Source organism: Zasmidium cellare (assembly GCF_010093935.1).
Source record: "Zasmidium cellare ATCC 36951 unplaced genomic scaffold M409scaffold_49, whole genome shotgun sequence".
Lineage (NCBI taxonomy): Eukaryota > Fungi > Ascomycota > Dothideomycetes > Mycosphaerellales > Mycosphaerellaceae > Zasmidium > Zasmidium cellare.
Window position 1 is genome coordinate 94128 of NW_022986993.1, and position 20405 is coordinate 114532.

At 51.7% G+C, this 20405-nt stretch overlaps 9 protein-coding genes across 9 annotated transcripts; 4 read left to right on the plus strand and 5 right to left on the minus strand.

The window, feature by feature from the left end:
* Window positions 1-207: 207 nt before the first annotated feature.
* On the plus strand, window positions 208-1887 carry M409DRAFT_29188 (uncharacterized protein; the record flags this gene model as incomplete). The annotated part of the gene is made up of 3 exons (XM_033809348.1): window positions 208-619; window positions 693-964; window positions 1018-1887. 3 exons carry the CDS (start codon window positions 208-210, stop codon window positions 1885-1887), a joined length of 1554 nt encoding a protein of 517 aa, XP_033661227.1.
* Window positions 1888-2283: 396 nt separating this feature from the next.
* M409DRAFT_29189 (uncharacterized protein) lies at window positions 2284-4365 on the minus strand (the record flags this gene model as incomplete). The annotated part of the gene is made up of 10 exons (XM_033809349.1): window positions 2284-2617; window positions 2676-2900; window positions 2960-2984; window positions 3039-3242; window positions 3294-3361; window positions 3413-3588; window positions 3649-3735; window positions 3786-3866; window positions 3918-4019; window positions 4078-4365. 10 exons carry the CDS (start codon window positions 4363-4365, stop codon window positions 2284-2286), a joined length of 1590 nt encoding a protein of 529 aa, XP_033661228.1.
* Window positions 4366-5095: 730 nt separating this feature from the next.
* On the minus strand, window positions 5096-6700 carry M409DRAFT_29190 (uncharacterized protein; the record flags this gene model as incomplete). Its single annotated transcript, XM_033809350.1, has 6 exons — window positions 5096-5171; window positions 5231-5431; window positions 5487-5734; window positions 5797-6414; window positions 6476-6517; window positions 6566-6700. 6 exons carry the CDS (start codon window positions 6698-6700, stop codon window positions 5096-5098), a joined length of 1320 nt encoding a protein of 439 aa, XP_033661229.1.
* A 424-nt stretch (window positions 6701-7124) lies between these two features.
* Window positions 7125-8928, plus strand: M409DRAFT_70505 (uncharacterized protein; the record flags this gene model as incomplete). The annotated part of the gene is made up of 8 exons (XM_033818769.1): window positions 7125-7167; window positions 7220-7264; window positions 7318-7421; window positions 7480-8017; window positions 8065-8312; window positions 8368-8583; window positions 8637-8729; window positions 8788-8928. The coding sequence occupies 8 exons, from the start codon at window positions 7125-7127 to the stop codon at window positions 8926-8928; spliced, it is 1428 nt and encodes a 475-aa protein (XP_033661230.1).
* Window positions 8929-9262: 334 nt separating this feature from the next.
* On the plus strand, window positions 9263-11678 carry M409DRAFT_29192 (uncharacterized protein; the record flags this gene model as incomplete). Its single annotated transcript, XM_033809351.1, has 8 exons — window positions 9263-9338; window positions 9386-9695; window positions 9758-10090; window positions 10145-10254; window positions 10303-10373; window positions 10421-10517; window positions 10573-10793; window positions 10839-11678. 8 exons carry the CDS (start codon window positions 9263-9265, stop codon window positions 11676-11678), a joined length of 2058 nt encoding a protein of 685 aa, XP_033661231.1.
* Window positions 11679-11997: 319 nt separating this feature from the next.
* On the minus strand, window positions 11998-13199 carry M409DRAFT_29193 (uncharacterized protein; the record flags this gene model as incomplete). The annotated part of the gene is made up of 2 exons (XM_033809352.1): window positions 11998-12503; window positions 12554-13199. 2 exons carry the CDS (start codon window positions 13197-13199, stop codon window positions 11998-12000), a joined length of 1152 nt encoding a protein of 383 aa, XP_033661232.1.
* Window positions 13200-14689: 1490 nt separating this feature from the next.
* On the plus strand, window positions 14690-15721 carry M409DRAFT_70507 (uncharacterized protein; the record flags this gene model as incomplete). Its single annotated transcript, XM_033818770.1, has 1 exon — window positions 14690-15721. One exon carries the CDS (start codon window positions 14690-14692, stop codon window positions 15719-15721), a length of 1032 nt encoding a protein of 343 aa, XP_033661233.1.
* A 43-nt stretch (window positions 15722-15764) lies between these two features.
* On the minus strand, window positions 15765-17824 carry M409DRAFT_70508 (uncharacterized protein; the record flags this gene model as incomplete). The annotated part of the gene is made up of 2 exons (XM_033818771.1): window positions 15765-16893; window positions 16941-17824. The coding sequence occupies 2 exons, from the start codon at window positions 17822-17824 to the stop codon at window positions 15765-15767; spliced, it is 2013 nt and encodes a 670-aa protein (XP_033661234.1).
* Window positions 17825-18307: 483 nt separating this feature from the next.
* On the minus strand, window positions 18308-19888 carry M409DRAFT_29196 (uncharacterized protein; the record flags this gene model as incomplete). The annotated part of the gene is made up of 5 exons (XM_033809353.1): window positions 18308-18382; window positions 18438-18541; window positions 18582-19038; window positions 19087-19593; window positions 19832-19888. 5 exons carry the CDS (start codon window positions 19886-19888, stop codon window positions 18308-18310), a joined length of 1200 nt encoding a protein of 399 aa, XP_033661235.1.
* Between the last annotated feature and the right edge of the window lie 517 nt (window positions 19889-20405).

A 20405-nucleotide genomic window follows, 5' to 3' on the forward strand; every position in this document is an offset into this window, starting at 1 on the left:
TCAAGGCAGAGAAAAAAATGTTCAACCATCTGCTGGCCTCGCCTCGATCGACCTCACTGGCCCAACTTGGCAAGTTATCGCTGCTCGGCCGGCTCCCTATCTACCCCCTCGACTGTGGCATGTCGAATCCTTTAGCCCCGCTCTTTCTGACTTCGCTTCATCACCGCCACGCCCTCAACGCACCCAAGGCAAACTACAAAATCAATCATGCCGGTATTACTGGATCTGAGCAGCAGCAATGGAACGATGGCGTGGGTACACGTCTCCGGCAATCCCAAGGCATCGCCACCGCCTGACGCTGTGCGGAAACAAGTCCGGTCGAATGCTATGCGGCACACTCGTGGATGTCAGCGACGACGAGCTACTGAGGCTAGGAAGAGCAAGAAGGCTGTGAAGAACGTCAGAGCGATCTCAGTGCCAATTTCAAACGACGATGAAAATACCGAATCATCTCCTGGGTCTCGCTCATCGGCCTGGTCGAGCGACGGGGAAGGCATCGACCTTAGGGGGCATAAGACTATGGCTCTCGTCCATCGTACCTGTCTGGATTCTCTGGTTGAGCCGTTTGGTGTGCTGCCTATTCCATCGTCAGACCGGATGTTGACGTTACTTCACTACAGTAAGCGATACATGTTCCCATCATCAAGTGATAATACTCTCTGGAGCTGACGATCTTGCGCTCCAACTTACAGACTACACACGACCCATACGAACGTCGGTACATGAAGATCCTTCTGGCAAATACCCCTCTTGCTGTTTCAACTTCGCCGCCTGGCTCTATGCCACGCTCTCGCACTGCGCCCAGCGATTGGATGCGGACTATCGTTCGGATCCGATGCACGACAGTCCAGAGAAGTTGGCGCTGATAACCAAAGCCATTGGCGCCGTCAACGAGCAGCTGGATCGGCTGATCGTCGTCGACCATGCCTTGATCGCTGCTGTGGCTTGCATTGCGAATATCCAGGTACGTCAACGAGCTCAAGATCGGGCTCGAGGAGCTAATGATTATGCTTCTAGAGTTTGAGTGGTCGCTTAGGAGAAGCGGCTCTGCATGTACGCGGCTTGTACAAGATTCTCATGCTTGTCGGTGGTCTTTCCGCATTGGATGACAATCCTGCGCTGCGACGACTGGTCCAATGGTCTGATGTGCTGTACTCTTCCCGAGCTCTGACCCAGCCGATGCTCCCGTTTTACGTGCCTATATTACCGCCATTGCAGGATATGGATACACCATTCCTGCCTTACAGTGTGACAGACGAATGCCAAGACAAACTCGCCATGAGGTTGGTCGACACCAACGAGAAGGCAGTGGAGCTTGAAACTCTATTGAGTCGACTAAATGAGCTCTCCATCTACCTCAACCACTCCGGTCGTGATAGAATGCTCCCTTTCGAAGTCGCCTATCCGGATCGTGTGTACGTCCTCGAACGAGCTGTCGTTGAGATGCTTCTGCGCTACAGTGCACCAGCAGTCGACCTTGATGGACGAAGTGCAGACACGAACCGAATCCTGCTCATGCTTCTCCACGCCTGCCTATTGTTCATCTATACCAATCTTCGACAGACTCCAATCGGTAGCGGCATACGTCAGGATCTTGTTGATCGACTATCTTCCGCCATAGATGATGCCGATGACTCCTTACTCCAAAGGGAGTTTGTCCCATTACATTGCTGGGCTCTTTTGCTTTGCCTCGGCGCGGTCGGTCGAACACAACAAGGGCATGGAACGGCACGACAACTCCGCGATGTCTGCTGGCAGCAGTCGTTGAGCTCATTCAATGCCGTCAAAGACTTCTGCCGAGGACTTCCAACTTTGGAGGAGGGTGCAGCCATCAAGTGCGAGGAAGTGTGGCTTACCTTTATCCGGCCTACGCTATTGGAAGATTGAGACATGCGATCGCTGCGGCTTGAGATCTCAGGCTGAGGTTTTGGCCATGTGGGACAAAACTGAAGTCAAATGGCAGCAAACGACAGGGAGAAGTTGAGTGAATCGCACACCCTATCCTGGGCAGACATCGACGGTCCTAGAGTCGTTGGGACGCTGCAGAGCATCTCTTGAATCACGGGTGCTACGACTTAGACAACGTCTATGAAGGGACGTTCATACTATGATGGAAGAAGATACACGAATGCTACGCAAGGTTCTGCGAGGTAGTACAGGGCTTCACGCGATTGACAGGAATGACCTTTGATGAGCAAACCGAGAGTCGTCATTCATCATCATCATCATCATAAACAGGACAGGCTCTAAAAGCAGGACGCAAGAATCATCCAGCTAAGCGCTCTACCTAACCTTCTTATCGGCATTGAGATCAACATCATCCAACACGGTCTCATTCCTCTGCCTAGCCGCAAGTCTTGCTCGACGGAGGATCCTGGTATCGACCTCGACCCGATACGTCACCCACCACGTCACGGCTGCCATCAGAATGGATAGGCCGACGAACCCCATTCCAATGGCGAAGGAGGTTGTGTAGCGAGGTGCAAAACGGGAGTTGAAAATGTGTGGACCGATGGCCGCACCAATCTGGCCGTAGCTGTTGACGAGGGCGAGGGCGAAGGCAGATCCGGTGGCACCGGAGAGTGTTTGGAAGCGCCAGGGCCACATTGTTGTCTCCCTGCATTCAGCACTTGGTCAGCTCTGTGGTTTAAATTCCGGCTTCAGTGTTGTCTTACCAAGCTGATCGAAAACCTCCAGCAATGACGGTTGCAGCATATACGCCACCTACGTTCGGATAGACGTACTGCACCGCATAGCAGGCTTCGATGATGAGCATCCAGATGATAGGGACGATGGGTAGAGGCACGTATGTTGTGGACGCGAGCCAGCCCCCAAAGACGGTGACAATGCATGCGAATACTGAGGGCGGCATATTGAGGAGCTGGACTTGGGCCAATGTTCTGATAGATTGATCACGGTCAGCAAATCTCTCACATCAAGATCTTTTGGCTGGACTTACGTGAAACCCAGATTTGCAATAACGGCTGCGTGAAGGTCAGTGATTACTCGGCAGTCTCACAAGAAGGCGTAGTACTCACTGGGTTGGTAGAAATGAAGTCCAGCCGTGCCAATGGTGAACAGAGACCAAGTCACAAGGAACAGCCACAGATTGTGGTCCTTAATAGTCTGCACGAACTGTTTCCAGCTGAAGTTCTTTTCCATGTCTCGGGGCGAGTTCGAGGGCAAACGAGCTTGGAGAAAGGCTTTCTCCTTGTCGGACAGCCATTTGGCGTTGGCAGGGACTGTAAACTGCGTCAGTTATGAGAGGCTATTGTTGAGATTGGCCATCTTACAGTCGGGCAACAGGAAGAACACCGCAATGCCGAGGACGATTGTGAACACTCCTTCCGTCAAGACGAGCCTGAGTCGACTAAAGTCAGCATCAACCACCAGATGAAAGGGCAGCACAAACCATTTCCATCCCGCCATGCCACGAGCAGCAACCCCATTGAAAGCATAGGCCAACGCCGATCCAACGACGGGACTGAAGTTGCCGCAGACGGTGATGATCACGACTCGCTTGGGTGTCTCGTCCGGTCGATACCAGTAGCATAGCTGCAGTAGCAAGCCTGGCCAGAGACCTGCCTCCTGTGACGATAGAAGTAAGTAACTTCCAACTCAAGCATGTGTCTAGCGTTTGATACTTACGAAGAGCCCCAATAAAGCACGGACTGTGAACAATCCTCCTGCGTTGCTCACGACAGCGTGTAGGCATAGCATGAAGCCCCATGTAACCTGTTTAGAGTGAGAAGCTTGTTTGGCAGAGCCATACCATCATAACTTACCATGATCCTTGACAGCCAGACAGATGGTCTGAAGTACTTCAACAGGAGGTTCGATGGAGCCTCTGCGATGATGTATGGAACCTTTCTCATCAGTCAGACCTTCCGCTGCTCAAAACATTGCAGCGGACTTACGTAGTAAGCCACGTTGACCAAGTTGAATTGATTGCTCGTCATGTGAAGGTCCTGCAGAATGTTCCGTGGTGTGCCCCTATTCATGACAAGCACATTCGACATCTGCATATCGACAAAGGGTCAGCTTCCATCACTAAAACTACCGATGTTGGCAACTCACGTTCGACTGATCAATGTTCTTGACGACATACATCAGCGCCATCAACGGCAAGATGCGCCAATCCAATCGTCTCAACAGTCTCTTCTCTTCCTCACCGCTGAGAGCAGTACGAGCTGCCATCAACGAGGCATCGAACCCAACGATCTGGCCATCGATATCTTCTAGATGCTTTGTGGTCTCGCTGCCACGCGACACAACATGGAGTTGGTTAGGGTCGGGTGAGCTTGTGGTGATGACTGCCGCCTTCTCGCTGTCCGGCGCGGCTTGAGTCGCTTCGATTGAGGACATTATTGCTGAACGAGTCCAAAAGCCCGAGCGTATTGCCGAGCACTTGAACTGTTCAGCCGGCCAGTGCACAGTGCCTCATGTTATATATCATGTCATGCTCACCCGCTATCAGTTCTGTATCTCTTGGCCGTATCATTTCGTTCGCTGTGAGCTGCCAGAGATATGTCCTACCTTGCCGCCCGCCACGTACGTAGTTGCGATCAGTCTCGAATGCGTGGCCATATGGAGGCGTATAGAACCGAATGTTGATCTAACCGTATTGGGGTTGTGTTCAGATAGGAAGTCAGGCTCCTCCCGATATCTGAGCTTCGGTACGAGTGGTATCTTTTGAATGGCCCCTGCTCTGTGAACAGATGACCCTACTCAGGAATTATTATGAGCGGGGTTAGAACGCCACAGGGCTGCGTCTGGCGAAGGAACAGGTACTTTCCATTTCAGGGCCTTCTTCGAATCCTGGCCGCCAAGGGAGGCTGCAAGGTTTGCGGAAGATTCAAATCCTTACATTGATATAAGGATGATTCATGCATCAGATGCAATGTCGTTCTCGGCAATCAGGCTGAACTGGTAGTAGAGACTATGTTGGATCAAGATACTGACGTAACTCGCAATGGAGCCCGATTCCAGGATGGAAGGTCAGTTTTGTTTGACGGTCTCTATGGAAGCAGACAACTACCAATTCACCACGTATGCCGTGGTAGGCAGCATCGGTCGCGGATCAACTTAAGATAAGTCACCAATGACCATTCTCGCCGTTGACTCTGGCGAGTCGTGGTAGAGCGGGTTTAGGCCCAAGTGCAGTGACCAGCCTGCCACAAATTCCCGAAGTCAGTCGACAGACAAGTAGAAAACAACTAAGCCTCCTCACCGGCGTAATCCTTCCTCTAGGGTGTTCTGCTTTACGGCGCTGAACACAATTCGAAACCACCCAGGCTTCCCGTAATGCTCTTCGCAAGGGTGCAACCCAACGCCGTGTCGAAGCAGCTTCTCTGCAAGTTTGAACTCTGGGTTCTCCGCATGATGTGGCAGCCAGGGAGACAAATCAACATAGACAAAGAATCCGGCGTTACTGATGAATGAAAATGTCTCAGCATCGTTCGCGGAGGCAGGATAGTCTGACTTACCCGCCACGATGCCAGTCAATACCGGCAGCTCGCAACCGCGAGATCACCAACTTACGTGTGAGCGACAGACGACGGCGCGAGAGGGCCATCAGCTTGTCGACGAATGCCCCGTCTTCAAGAATTGTGCTCGCCATGGCAAGAGCCGGGCCAGAAGGGGGGTGGAAGCGATTCATACTCATCATCGACTTGTGGAGCAGGGAATTCCGGGAAAAGAGACAACCTATTCGAAGACCAGCTGCTCCAAAGTCCTATGGTCATTGACATATTAGGCAATGCTGTTTTCTTCTTGAGGAACAAAATCGCCACTCACTTTACTTAGACCGTACAGCACGTGAACCCGACTGGCGTCGATGAGACCCGTAGTATCGATTGAGAGGACGGAATGAAAATCCACGACATCTTCATCCTCCTCCCCTTCATAGACGGACAGTGCATATACTTCATCGCTGATATAATGCAGACCGTGATCTTGACAGAATCGGAGGAGCGATCTAATGGTGTGTTTCGGATAACACCGACCCAGTGGATTGTTTGGGTTGACAATCATAAGTGCTCTGATCACGGTTCCAGATGCGGCAGCTTTAACCAAGGAGGCCTTGAGTCGGACCACAATATCGTCTGCACCTTCGAATGGATCAACTTCATCCATGTCGGTGTACACGATTCTGAGGCCATCGGTATTGCCAAAGTCCAGCTCGAAGCGGCCGTAGATAGGCGGAATCACCAGAATTCCATCGCCTGGGTCTCCGAGACAGAAGCCGAGCATTTCATGAATCGCCGTGAGTGAACTTGCGGTGATGAGCTGTGAAGCACCGACAGGATGAACGGGTGAGAGGTGGCGGTTCAAGTGTGAAGCAATCGCTTGTTGAAACCTTTCGCCGCCATTTGTCGAGTATCGATACGTAAGAATGTCTTCTGTGAAAGCAGTCTGCCGTCGGATTGCTAAGTGTCCATTTCGCCAAAGGATGGTATGGTCTTGTTGAACATACCTTCGACTGCAGGTATTCAAAGAGCTCCTTATGGATCAAACACTGACTCCTATCAGCTAACGTCGGACGTGAGACCCACAACCCACCAACATTTTCCGCTGTACCAAAACCAATGACACCGCCCGGGTTGTGTATTGGATCATACTGGTCGTCTCCTTTGCCAGGTGCGAATCTCCATGGCAACTCCTCAATGGCAGCCGCCTTTGAGCCACGATGTGAAAGCATAGCCAAGAATAAGGATATTCGAAGTTGAGACGGGACTCAGATTGGACCAAGGAAAGTACCCCTGTTGATCGATATCCATATTTTACGAGATTGAGTCTGTATTGACCTTACCCTTTTGAGGCAGTCTTCAAGAATCGCGCTAGCTTCGGATCCCCGCGGTTTGAAGGAGTCGAACTTTGACGAACACGGTCAGTCTTCAGTTCGCCTATCAACACATGAATGCTGCCTATTTGGAGTTTGGCTTCATCATGAGAGCCTGATACATCTCGAGAGCGCTTGCTCACGTGCAGTTACGTGCTCATTGGCCGCCGTTCAGATGCTTGGCGAGGTAAGGCCATCAAGGCGCACACCTTGATGATTTCCTTCAGACTTCATTTCGTACATTTTTGAGCAACCAAACCATTCAACTCACATTCATACGACGATGACCAGAAGCAAAGGCGGAAAGCGAGTTGCCATTGTCGGCGGTATGGAGTCCGCTGCTCAGAAAGACATTTCACCTTTTCTGACTGAGTCCAGCTGGCATTTTCGGTCTCTCGCTGGCTGTGGCACTGAACCGCAAAGGTTGGCATGATCCTGGACATGCAGAGACATCAAGTGAGCTAAGAGCACTGCAGGTCATCATGTGACCATCTTTGACCAATATGCGTACGACCAGACCGGATACCAGCCCTCAGAGTCCGACCGCAAATTAGTAGCCTCCATCGACCACAACAAGATCGTAAGGCCGCCAGCGAAAATTCGAACATACAGACCAACGGCACTAAATAGTATCCCAGTTTCGTGCATCCTACGGCAAGAAGATCGCCTATCAGCAGCTTGCCCTCGAAAGTCGAAAGCAATGGCTGTTGATCAACGAAGAGATAGGCGCTGAGCAGAGCAGAGCGTTCGTACCATGCGGCATGCTACGCGTTCAGGCCACGTCAGAATTGTCTGCGCTGGAGAAGGAAACGCTCGCCAGCATGGAGAGGGATGGAATCCGTGACACGCAATTTGTGAAGGGTGATCCGAACGACCGACAGCGGGCCACCGACCTGGGCTGGGGAAACAAGTTGCTTGACTTTGCGATCCCGGCAGATGATGAGGGACGTTCTTTCGAGGCTGTTCTGGATTCCTTAGCCGGATTCACCAGGTCTTCGGATGGGTGTGCCTATTATCAAGAGTTGGCCAAGCATGAAGGCGTGCAGTTCTGCCTTGGCGAGAAGCAGGGATGCTTTGCCTCACTCATCGAGACTACTCGAGAGGGCAGAAAGAAGGCCACTGGACTGAAGACTGCTGATGGAAATGTTCACGAAGCGGATACAGTAGTAATTGCTGGTATGATGGCCTTGGCTCCACTGAAGCTTGGCTGACAATCGACACAGCCGGTTCCTTCTCGACACAGCTTCTACCTGATCTCTCATACCACATCGAGTCCTCAGCAGGGAGCATTGCCACGTTCAAGATCGATAACGGAAATGAAGCGCTGTGGAACAAGTACTCACCTGAGCGATTTCCAGTCATGACGTGGAAGAGTGCGCCTCGCAACAAGGATGGAAAAGACATTGGCAGCGTCTATGTCTTTCCGCGGACCCCAGACGGGCTGATCAAGATTGGATATCGAGGTGTCAAGGTATGTCTCTTAGTTGATATAGTCGCATCGTCTGCTGATCATATTGGTGTTCAAGTTCACGAATTTTGAACCTGCTCCAGAAAATGTGCCCTTCACGCAGCATGGCAAATGGTCGATTCCTCTTCCACCAGCCGACTGCAAGAATATACCCGACGCTGCGGCGGATGCTGTTAGGAATTTTGTTTCCATCTTTCTCCCAGAGTTTAAGGACGCCCCATTCCACGCAACACACATGTGCTGGTACACCGACACGCTGGATAACTCTTTCCTCGTGAGTATAACCATCCAAAGCGAGAAATGTTCACGAGATAACCGATAAAGTAGATTGACTACGTCCCCACATACGCCAATGACTCTGTTTTCGTCTGCACAGGCGGTAGTGGTCACGGCGCTAAGTTCATGCCTGTGCTCGGTGATGTATGCTAACAAGAGACTGAATTTTACCTGAATTTTTACTGACAAAACTTCTTTCCAGCATGCGGCTGACATCTTCGAGAACAAGATGAGAGCGACAACGCCTATGTACGAGCACTGGCACTGGAGAGAGGACGCCCCTCGCCGCAACGGACTGGAAGAGGGTCCTGGTGGCCCTCGAGATATTGGATCTGTTGCCTGAACTTACATTCGACGTACTTATCAATCCATCTTCCTTGCAAAGACAATTCATCAACTTCCAAGATCCCTTGCAGAAGATATCGCACTATCTGTGATTGGTGGAGAATTCGAAAGCTGCAGGATCTAGGTACAGATTGATCGTCTTCAAACTGACAGCTTCAGAGATTAAGTGCAACGATACAACAACACGCTATTACGAGGTTACATGGAGAGGTGCGGAGAAGCTTCTTATCAAGCCAAAAGCGAGCAGCGCTTTGTGGAGTACAAGAGCCATGCTTGTTGGGACTTGGCTTCTCGCTCTGCTGCTTGGATGCTGCTACCTACTTATCGACAGGATGAAGTTACTCGAAACTGTCGCTTCTGTGGCGTCCATAGTCGCTTGTGTCACTGGTGCTTCAAGGCCAAAACAATGTGAGTATCAGACTCTTCTTACCTCGGTAGTGCTGACAGTTTCCCAGTGGTTCCCTTTGTCTACGAATCGATTCCCTTAGGTCAAATAACACCCAATGGCTGGCTTCTGGCTGAGATGCAGACCGAGGCAGATGGTCTCGCTGGTCATTTGTACGACTTCTATCAGTATGTCAAGGATGCCAAGTGGCTTGGTGGGACCCAAGAGTACAGCGGCTTGAATGAGGCTTTCCCATACTGGCTGAATGGCCTGGTGCCGCTGGCATATACACTCGACGATGAAAGGCTGAAAGGGCAAGTTCACGATGCAATGGACTACTTGTTCGAGCACATGGTGCAGCCCGATGGTTGGATTGGATTGTGAGTGATCGTGACATTCAAATTCCCGCAGAGAGATTGCACACTTGCTGACATTTTACTAGCGAGGAGGGCGGTTATCGCCTGATCTGGGCTCGAACACTCATCTTCTTCGCTTGGACGAATCTTGTTGACGCCAATAGCACGTACGAGAAGCCAGTCGTCGATGCCATGTATAGTTTTAACACGTTGATGAATTCGATGTTGAAGAATAAAGGGACTGGCGTGGTACCTCAGAAAGACGGCGTGCTGGACGACGGCTACTATTTCTGGTTCCTATCGCGTGTTGCAGAAATGATTGTCTCATTGCAGTGGCTGTACGAGAAGCACCCGCGAGATGGCGAGATGTCGAAGCTTTGGGAGAACATGGAGATGTTGCACAAGTTTGGGTACAAGTGGTAAGAAGCAGCTGGAAATCGCCCTGATGCTTCAACTCTAACCATTCGGTGTAGGGAAGACTGGTTCGCAGAGAGCTCCTACGCATTTGGCGATCTTTACGACTTGCCCGAGAGGGTGACTGATGACAACTTCCAGTTCTTACATGGGGTGAATGTCGGCGAAGGTGAGGTTGTTTCTTCGTCTCTATTTGATGAAGACTGACAACCCGCAGGCCTCAAAGCGCCGGCCGTCATCCGAAGATACACTCACAACGATAGCTTGATACAGACGACGAGAGACGGTGTAAGAAAAACAGTATACCTGCATCAAAACAGAACTGATTGCTTTAGGTTCAATGGTCAATGAAATATCATGGTGCTCCTTCAGGTACGATCTACGCCGACGAGAGAGAAGATGGCATCAACCCATATTATGGAGCCGAGACATGTAAGAGAACATAGCCATGAGGCGTGCTATCAATGCTAATGATCCTGGATGTTAGGCACCGCAGTCGAAGTAATGTTCTCCAACAGCTACAACTTTCAAGCACTGGGTGAAAGCTTCTACGGCGACGGCTCAGAGTTGGCTGCTTTCAATGCCTTGCCTGGGGCGATGACTGGGGACTGGTGGGCGCATGTCTACATGTCTCAGGCAAACCAGCCTTACTCGAAGAACTTGTCCACCACGCCATTCTATAATACCAACTCAGTTGGGCAGACCTATGTACGTCTATTAACGTCTGCGGTGAGCACCCGCTGACTTATACAGGGACTGGAACCAAACTACCCGTGCTGCACTGTGAACCATCCTCAAGGGCTGCCAAAATTTGTCCAAGCAGCATTTGTGAAGAAAGGTAGCAACGGGCTTGTCCATGCTCTTCTCAGCCCGGCAACTGTGATCACTGATGTCGCTGGCGGCAAGACGAGTGTTGAATGCCGGACGAACTACCCTTTCGACGATGAGCTACAATACAACATTCAAACCGACAAAGCTTTCGACTTTTATGTTCGTGTGCCTACCTGGGCTCTCAACTCCTCGCTCACGTCGCAATCCGGATCATCATCGACACTCGACTCCTCGACTGGTCTCCGGAAAATCAGCGTAGCGGCAGGGAACTCGTCCCTGACATTCAGCGTTGGCACCCAAGTCCGCACCGAGCCTCGAGCAAACGACACCGTCGCAGTGTATCGAGGTCAGCTGCTCTATGCCCTCGAGATTGGAGTAGACGTTACCTCAGCACCGCCCAAGAACTATTACAACCTTACCACCTATCCAGCTAGCTACGCTCCGCCCCAAGCTGTAGACTACACGATGCTCAACACGACCGAGTGGAACGTGGCGATCGATCCGTCGACGATTGTTTATCACCCAGCCAGCGACCCTCGAGCATCACTGCCAACTCCGATCTTCGCGCCTGGAAAGCCGCCAATGTACATGACTGTCAAAGCCTGCTTGATCGATTGGCCGTTATTCATGGGCAGTGTGCCGGGCTGGCCCATTGCAAAGGAGCAAAGAAAATGCCTAGGAGATACTTTCGATGCGAAGCTGGTCCCATACGGGAGTGCAAAGCTGAGGATGAGTGAGTTGCCGACCATTGACCTCGTTTAAAGAAGAACAGTGGCACCAGCGATGAGCATCGGAAAGAAGTATGAGAAAGAAGTGCAAGACCTGAAAGCAAGTATATTAACCCTGACTGCTCATACATGATCATCATATCCACCACATATGCATGAGTCGTTACAAAGCCCAGTAGTGTCATCATAACATCGCCGCATGTTTTCGCGAGAAGCCAAATCGTAAGGGAGTCATGTCGCGCAAAAGTGGCGACTGTACCATCATCGTCTTTTCATTAATCAATCCGCCCAGAGTCCTTTCGTGAATGTAACCAGTGCAAATCGTCGTGGCTATTGTGATGTGTCGTTAGTGATTAAAGTCTTAGAACACCAGTTACGGCGGCCAACAAATCGTTGGCGATGGTTCCAGAGGATGTTGTCGCCGAGGCCTCTGTCGAAGCGGGATGGGTGGCCAGGGAGGTGACGCTAAAGGTGTCCGTTGTGGTTTGAGAAACTTCGGCATTCGTCAAGTTGGCTGCCTGGGTGGTAATGGTCAGGAACGTAGTGCCAGTGCCAGTCGCCGACTGAGTTGTGGTGGTGTTCGTTCCATTTGGATGTCTCAAGTAGCAGTGGTAAGCAGTCTTGGGCGCATCCGTAGCGTTTGCGGATGATGCAGTCCCAGTGATAGTTGCGTTTGAGGCATTGGTCGAGTTCGAGGCAACAACGTCTGCTGAACAGACATATTTCGAGTTGGTGTCAAGTCCAGATGTTGAGTTCGAAGAAGTAGAGCTGTCGGAGGAACTGTCGGTCAAGTTAAGCGCACTTAGAAGATCGCGGGCAGCCACAGTCTGAGACGGCTCTGCTGCAGATGTGGACGGAGCTAGATTGATCAGCTACGTGGCAACTCAGTCATTGCGTTTGAGCACTTACCTCCGTTGACTGCGGCAGAGTCGAAGGGGAAGTCGGTTTTTGTGACCTTCGGGGATGGGTACGAAGTGGAGCTCGACGTCACGTTGGCAGCAATGGTGCCGTTGTGGGCGGTGCCATTGTTTGCTCCTGGAGGCGGCACGGTCTGATTCGCCGCTGGTGTGATCGCGGTGTCGGCGGGTCTAGTTGTCGTGGATGCAGCTTTGGACGACGTCGAGCCACCGAGGACACCACCCAGGCTGGGAAGGCCAAGGTCGCGGTTGCCAACAAGTGGGATAGGAAGGTTCGACAGCATGCCACTATCGGCTGGGGAAGAGCTGGTGTTTTTCTTGGGCTCCGCAGGGCTGCTCTCGACGGTGTTGTTGGACGGTGGTGCTTCGACTTGCGTGGATGGAGCGCCTTCTGAACCTTCCGCACTGTCTTCCTCTCGGCGGAGAACGTCAAGTAGACCTGCAGCAGTCGTGGTTGTTGGGCATGGTGTGGCTTCCGTCCGACGAAGAACCTTGAAGCCTGTGATGCTGGGAATGGCAGGCACCGAAGGTGGGCTTGTAAGAGTAGCGAGCGTAGTTGGAGACCCGAGTCCAAAGCTGTCAGCTTGGCCGAGCACAAGGGCTGGCACGGATGCCAGGATGATAGCGAATGTACGCATCTTTGTAGCGAAGCTCGGGGTTGAGAAGGATCGTGGGAGCGTGGCGTCGTGAGAGCGAATGAAGGTTGGTGAAGGGAGGAACAGCCTCGGAAAGGCAGAGCAGGATATATTGCTTCAATAAAGAGCGGAGGGAATTGAGAACCGCGTCCAAAACAACATTTGAACGTGCTGTTGCGGGGCTGTTTCGAGAAGTTGGCTTGAAGCGTGGTGCATAACGGTGGGAGCCATGCAAACTCGCTGCGAACTTATGCAAACCTGTGGAACCCGTTGAAGCTCGTTGCGGTACACAGGAGAACTCCAATTCACCAGACGAACGTCTCTGGCGGAGCAACAGGTCAAGCGTCCAATCCCACAGTAATGTAGTTATACAACCTCGCTGAACTCTCAATTCTGGCTGTATCATGACATTGTCGATTGCTGTGATGATTCAATGTTGAAGTGCAATACTATCTTCCATCCAGAGACCGGAAATGTGCAAACAAAATTATGAACATACCACAACTCCCAATTATAAGAAACAATTCCTGAACGTGAGATTCCAAGTGGCCACTCTTCATTTCCAGTGTCTCTTGTTGTGAAACTCATTTCGATGTCCCCAGAAAAGCCAGAAACATCCTCTCAAAGTTCGGTACCAAACGGCTGTACCAGCGGAATCAGGCTGTGAAGCTTGGTCTTCATCACGATCCAAATTTGAGCCGCGTACTTCAGTATCTCACGACATACGCCTGCAGCAATCGAAGACGCTGTGACAGGACCCTGTGAGCCTTATACGATGGGTTGCAAAAGAAGTAAGTCATCGTCGCTCCGCCCTCAGAAATACTCACAAAGTAGTTGTCTTCGCAACAAACCATGAAGCAACGTTCTTCGGAAGATGACCCCCGAGTTGCTGCAGTCACGACCTTGGTCTCAGACAGCTCCTAACAAGCGAAATGAGATGACGACGCAAACGTTGAGTGGCAGGTCTTTCTGCAAGTATGGAGTTGTTGTTCATGGAAGATATCCAATGCGAGCGTTGAAAGTGTTAGACATCGATGCTCTCTGCACTTACGCATTTCGATGTCTTCAGTGAAACTTCTTTTCGGATTCGAGTCGCTCTTTTGCTCACCCATCGGAACCAATCGCAGCAAACATTTCGCATTCGACATCGAAATGCAAGATATCGGCCGAGTAAAGAAACACCTTTTCCACTAATTTGCGAGTGTGCGATGCTCTTTATTTACGTACGTACTCAAAGCTACAAGCAGATCCCATGTAACACAGAGCTGGCCGACCTTCGGAGCACTTCAGACGCAGCTTCGCAATGTTTTCTAGGAACTGAGGCGTTAAACGGACTTTACACAGAATCGGTCAATCTTTCATCCTCTCCTTAGCGATGTCGAGCACGACGTCTTACTGTATAGACGATATACCAAAACATTGGTCAGGCAGTATACATATAAGAGCACCGAATTTACTCGTCTCACCAGACACTCCATCTAACAGATCTAAAAATGCCACCGCCAAAAGTCCCTTACCAGCCTTACGCTGACGTCCATCAAACCCCAGCCGGTCCGGGAGATGCTCGTCCCACAGCCCTGCAAATCATCGAAGACAATGATCTCCTCGGCAAGCTCACCAACAAGACCGTCCTCATCACCGGAGGTTCTTCCGGCATAGGCGTGACCACCGCAGCAGCTTTCTACGAGACCGGAGCAAAAGTCCTAATCACAGCTCGAGACATGCCTAAAGTCGAAAAAGTCATCGACGATATCGTGCACAACTCTCCTTCGAAAGACAAGAAATTCCCTCGACCAGAAGCCATAGAAGCTCACCTCGACAACCTCCAATCTGTTCGAGACGCTGCGAAAGTCATAAAATCCAAAGTCTCCAGCCTTAACATCCTCATCAACAACGCCGGAATTGCCTTCATCCCCTACTCCAAGACTGTGGATGGTTTCGAGCTGGGAATCGGAACAAACCACTTCTCACACTTCCTCCTCTTCCAAGAACTCAAGCCACTGCTCCTCGCCGGCGCCAAAGAATGCGGGTCGACGTCGAGGGTCATCAACATCTCCTCCGCAGCACACAGAAGATCGGCCGTCCATGTCGATGACATCATTTTCGAGCATCGAGAATATGATCTCTACTTAGGCTATGGCCAAAGCAAAACCGCGAATATCTGGATGGCGAATGCTTTGACCCGAAAGTACGGCGCTGAGGGTCTCACCGGCTTGTCCGTCCATCCTGGTGTGATAGCGACGGACTTGGGGAGGCATATGTCACAGAAGCAGATTGATGACCTGATAGCAAGGAACCAATCAAGAATCAAGTCTCTTGAACAGGGTGCGGCGACTACGGTTTGGGCGGCGGTGAGTCCGCACTTTGAGGATGTGGCGAATGGAGGGAGGTATTTGGCAGATGTTGGAGAGGCGGGAACTGCTGGTAGTAATCATGAGGCGTATTCGCCACATGCCTATGATGAGGACGGTGAAGACAAGCTGTGGAAGCTGAGTTGTAAGGCTGTTGGAGTTGATGAAGATTGAGATCTTTGTTCATTGGTATTGCTGCGGTAGTAGTGTACTGTCGTTAGAAGGCTGTCCTGCCCGTCTTGACGCTCGTCAATACACCCGCATCTGCCAACTTCTCAATCATGTTGTACAGAACGAAGTCACACCCCCTTTTCACGACCATGTTGATAGTGATTGGTACCATCTCATAGTGGTACGTGACTTGACTCCAGTATGGAACCTGACCGATCGGTATCGTGAAATCAGCACATCCATACAACGGGCAAATGCTCGCACCGGTGATGGTCGCACCGGGAGGCCTGACAGCCAAGAAAGAAGCGTTGGCATTATTGTTGAGCTCCTCTTCTCGGTAGGAGGGCAGACCGCCTGTACCAATATCATATAACATGACAGACTCCGAGCATGAGTCTGGCGTGGAGTATTGTAGGTTGGTCTCGTACCATTGCACAGCAGCATTCTTCTGTCTGAGGGCCTCGTTGTATGCTTCCAGGGAGTTTTCGGTCTCATTATACTCATGCCAGCCTTCTCGCCGGGCAGAATCAACGGGTGGGAAGCGGCCATCGAAGAGCTCGGCCCATCGATCAATCAATGGGTTGGCGACTTCGACCCATTGCGTGCGAGAGTTGATGATATTGAGCGGCCCATTGTTGAGTCGCGTCAGATTCGCGACAGCTAGGTCGGAAGCATTCGCTACAGTCTCGCTGAAGTTGAAACGCTTCACTTGCATTCCAAACAGCGAAGACATGTTGCCAATGAATGCGTCTAGAATAGGCTCAGCGGCGGAATTGTTAAGCGGTAGGTAATCGACAGGATACAGAATCGTCTTCGGGAATGCATTCGTGTCCGGAACCACCAACGGAGACAGGCCAGTGATGTTCGAGCTTTGGTGCAAGCTGGGCGTATACCAGTGCTTAGAGAAATGGATCCATTTGTAAGGATCTCGAGAGAAGACTCCAGCCGTATCCGTCGCACCACCGAGGGGCAAGACACGCTCTAGAGAAATCATACCCTGACTAGGCCGCTGGCCGTATGTCCCAGAAACAGCAGCTGGTCTTCGCATCGAGGAACCGGTGTCACTTCCGATGGCATAATCCAACCAGCCATAAGCAGCGATGGAGCAACCTCCTCCAGATGACGAGGCTGAGCATGTCAGCCATCCATCTCCACGGGGATTGAAGGGATAGTGTCTGCACAATGTCAGCAAATGCCACACAATCTTACAGCGCCGACGTACTCATCCTGCCAATCCCAAGGATTTGCACCAGAGGCAAATTGAGCGAGCTTGTACTTTCCGACCAGCACACCCCCAAGATCCAGGATCCTTTGAATCGAAGGCGCCGTAGCGTTGGCAACTGGATTGACTAGTGCCCAAGCCTGGGAACCTCCAGTTGTTACAAGCCCCTTCATGTCGAACAAATCTTTAATTGCCACTCGATACCCTGCGAAGGGCCGGGCGTCGTTCCAAGAGTATATCCGTGAGGGCACCGGGATGGCCGGGTATCCGAATTGTGGCATTGATACGCCGAGCGAGGCAAATCGGCCGGTTCCATCATCCATGGCGTAGGCACCGTACAGGAAGTCACGATGCGTGTCTTCGTATAGACGATAGACTTTGGAGATCGTGACCGAGCCGGCCTTGAAACTGGCAAAGTAGGGACCAGGAGGCAGATCCAGCGACCCGTTGAATGCCATGTTCTTCACTGCCTGGTGAGATGGCACCGCACACCCGCCGGCTGCCATGAGATGCGTCGTCTTGATCTTCGACAGATAATCTACCGCCGCAGGATGGACGGCCGCCGTGCCAGGAGTTTTCAGGAGGACAGCTGAAGTGAAAGCCATCGAGAAGACATCGTCGCCATCGCTGTAACTTTTGAAGATGTCCTCGAGAACGGCGGCTGTGATGTTCGAGACATTCGTATGAAGAACAGTGATCGGGCCATCCCAGCTAAGACCGCTGATTCCCACATTCAACACAGTGGCTGGATGAACGGTGTTGGCGAAGTAAGTAGCATTGCCGAGTTCGAAGATGGTCTCGCCTTGTGCGGTTCTGCGAAGCGACTGGAGCCCTTCAGCAGCTTGAAGAAGACCACCAAACAAGACCGCTCCGACCAACTTCATCCTCGCCGACCGACTCAAGAGCTTGACGTGGAGTTCTCTGGCATCTCATGTTGAACAAAGGCAAGAGTAGGTTATATTGAGGCACAGTCGAGATAGGCCAGGCAGTATGCCGCAGGATGAAGAGTTTAGTAGTAGCTGCCTATGTTGGCCACCGATGGATCCGGTGCTGCATGCCATGAGGCTTGGCTGCGTTTTGGAGGCTGGATATAGCATAGCGCTGTGACACCGCGATAGGTAAGAGTGAAGCCGTGTTGATAAGCTGGCCGATCGGATAAAGTTTGAGCCGTCGATTGCTATGCCATTCAAGCAACATGGCATGCACTGGAGGGTGTTGAATCGTCAACTGGAGTCGAGAATTTTGATCCATACAGAGGAGTGCGAATAACAGGCATTCGATGAGGTAAGACAGAACAGGTCGCAGTCGTTGTTTGGCAACTCGCTATACTTGAGGGTGGAGCCGAGACTTGTTGAGTAGACATAAGCTCATATGAGTAGCCCTATAGTGACGAGCATGCGAACATCTTCCAAGTCCTGCGACGTCGATCCATAGTCCTGACTCTGAAAGGAGATATAATCAGCGTCAATCTCGCAGCACAAGTTGATGAATACTTACCTTTGCAACGACTTCGGCTTGGCCAATGCCCATATGTTCTCCAAGCCATTCCAAACAGCGACGGCTGTAGTCCTTTGCCTTCTGAGAGACCACGTACATCAAGTCTTGATCTTGTCAGTTCCGCGAGGAGAACGACCAGCGTACATTGCGCCACGCGATAGGTGTTCCAGGCTTCTGCCACAGCCAGGTCAAAGTAGGTGTCGACTGAGCCTGGCCAGAGACCTATAGGGGGATCGTCACTGCAAAGGAGTGAGGATGGCGAGATTTGGCCTATGCTTCTAGGTCTGTATAGCTCGGGCTGGCGGCTTTGCCAGGTCTGCAATCCCTGGCTCAAGGACATTGCTCCTTCTCGGATGAGAAGCAGCTGCTCAGCCGACGAGGATCCAGCGAGGCGAACATGGTTTAGTCGGAGACGCAACGCCTCGACAGAGCTGGCGACGTCCAGGAGCTCAGTCGTGGAGTCAGTTCTGTGCTGTCCAGTTGCGCCAAGTCGTAGAAGACTAGCAATATCGCGGGGCGCTTTGCTAGGGTGAAGGATAGCCATCATTCCCTGCACATGATCGTGGAGGGTGCTCGTCGACTTGCCATCAGCAACCACAACCTGTGATCTTTTCAGTCCCGGTCATCAACAACCAATGTCCAACTTTACCTCATAAAGCCCCAACAGCATCGCTGTCAGCACTGCCTCGACAGTAAATGCGAACCCCGGCCCAGCAATCTCTCTGGCGAACCTACTGACCACTTGCTCATAACGCCACTGCCCTCTCTTCGTGACCAACGCCCGATTCTTCTGCCGCCCGGTAAGTCCATGTGAGAGAGCCTGGCAAGCTCTCACAAGGATCGAATCCAGCGGTTGCCGGAGCAAGATCGCCTCCAACCCAGCAAGAAATCCCCCAGGGCCAATGCCCTCTGCTGCTGGGAGACAGAACTCATACACGAAAGATCGAAGGGCGACCTCGTCGATTATCGTATCGGTCGCTTCGCGGGGGATCACATCCTCTTGGAGTTGGGCGTCTGTGGCTACCGGGAGGGTGCACTTCCGGGCGAGGGAGGAAGAGGGGAAGGCGGGCGTGAACGGGGAGAGAAAGAAAGTTTCGCTAGGGTGTTCGAGATAGCCGCTACAGGCTCGTTTGGACTTTTGGCATCGTTGACAGGTCTGCGGGAGAGACGAGACAGTCAGCAAGCAGTTTAGTTGGCTTTGTGCTGCAGATCATTGGACCAATATGCAGGAGCGCCCCATTATAATAGAACGGCTTCGCAGCGGATAATTCCATGTCGTGCCTGACTGATCGGTGAAAACTCACTGGCTTAGTCCCGTCACACTTAAGGCTCGAAACACTGGTCAGCCACTTTCGATGCGAATCGGAAGGTCTTCAAGACTTTGTGACGCTCACCTTCTTTCGCCGACTCTGGCAGGTCAGACATCCTTTCGAAGGCCCGTGGTAGACCATGATGATGAGATCTGGCCAATGTTGCGATCCCTCTACCAGCCTCCTGATCCAGTGCGTTGCCAAACGTCAATCAAGTGCACGAGAACCCATCGCCTGCTGAGCCCGGGATTAATCAGATCCGCCAGCCGTGGGATTCTGGACCTGGCATACTATTGCGAGGGATGATTGTAGATGGTCTTGATGCTTATGAGATGGAAGAACGTGCGAAGCAGCCACGTTGCTGACGAAACCGAAGTCGCGGAACGCTAACTGGAATTGGCAGTCGCGAGCGGCGAGGCTGTAAGAAGTCGACTGATTTTGGTTAGTCTTGAGCAAGCATCGACGGATTTAGAGGAAGGGATCGAAGACCGACGCCGGCGATGAGGCAGGATAAACTATACTAGGCACATTTGTATAAATACAAAAGGGCTTCGTAAGAAATCGAAGTGTAGCAATAAACACCTCACCACCTCCTTCACAGAAAAGCAAGGAAATCAACCCTTTCACTTCCCCATTCAACCGCCTCAAAAGCAAAAAG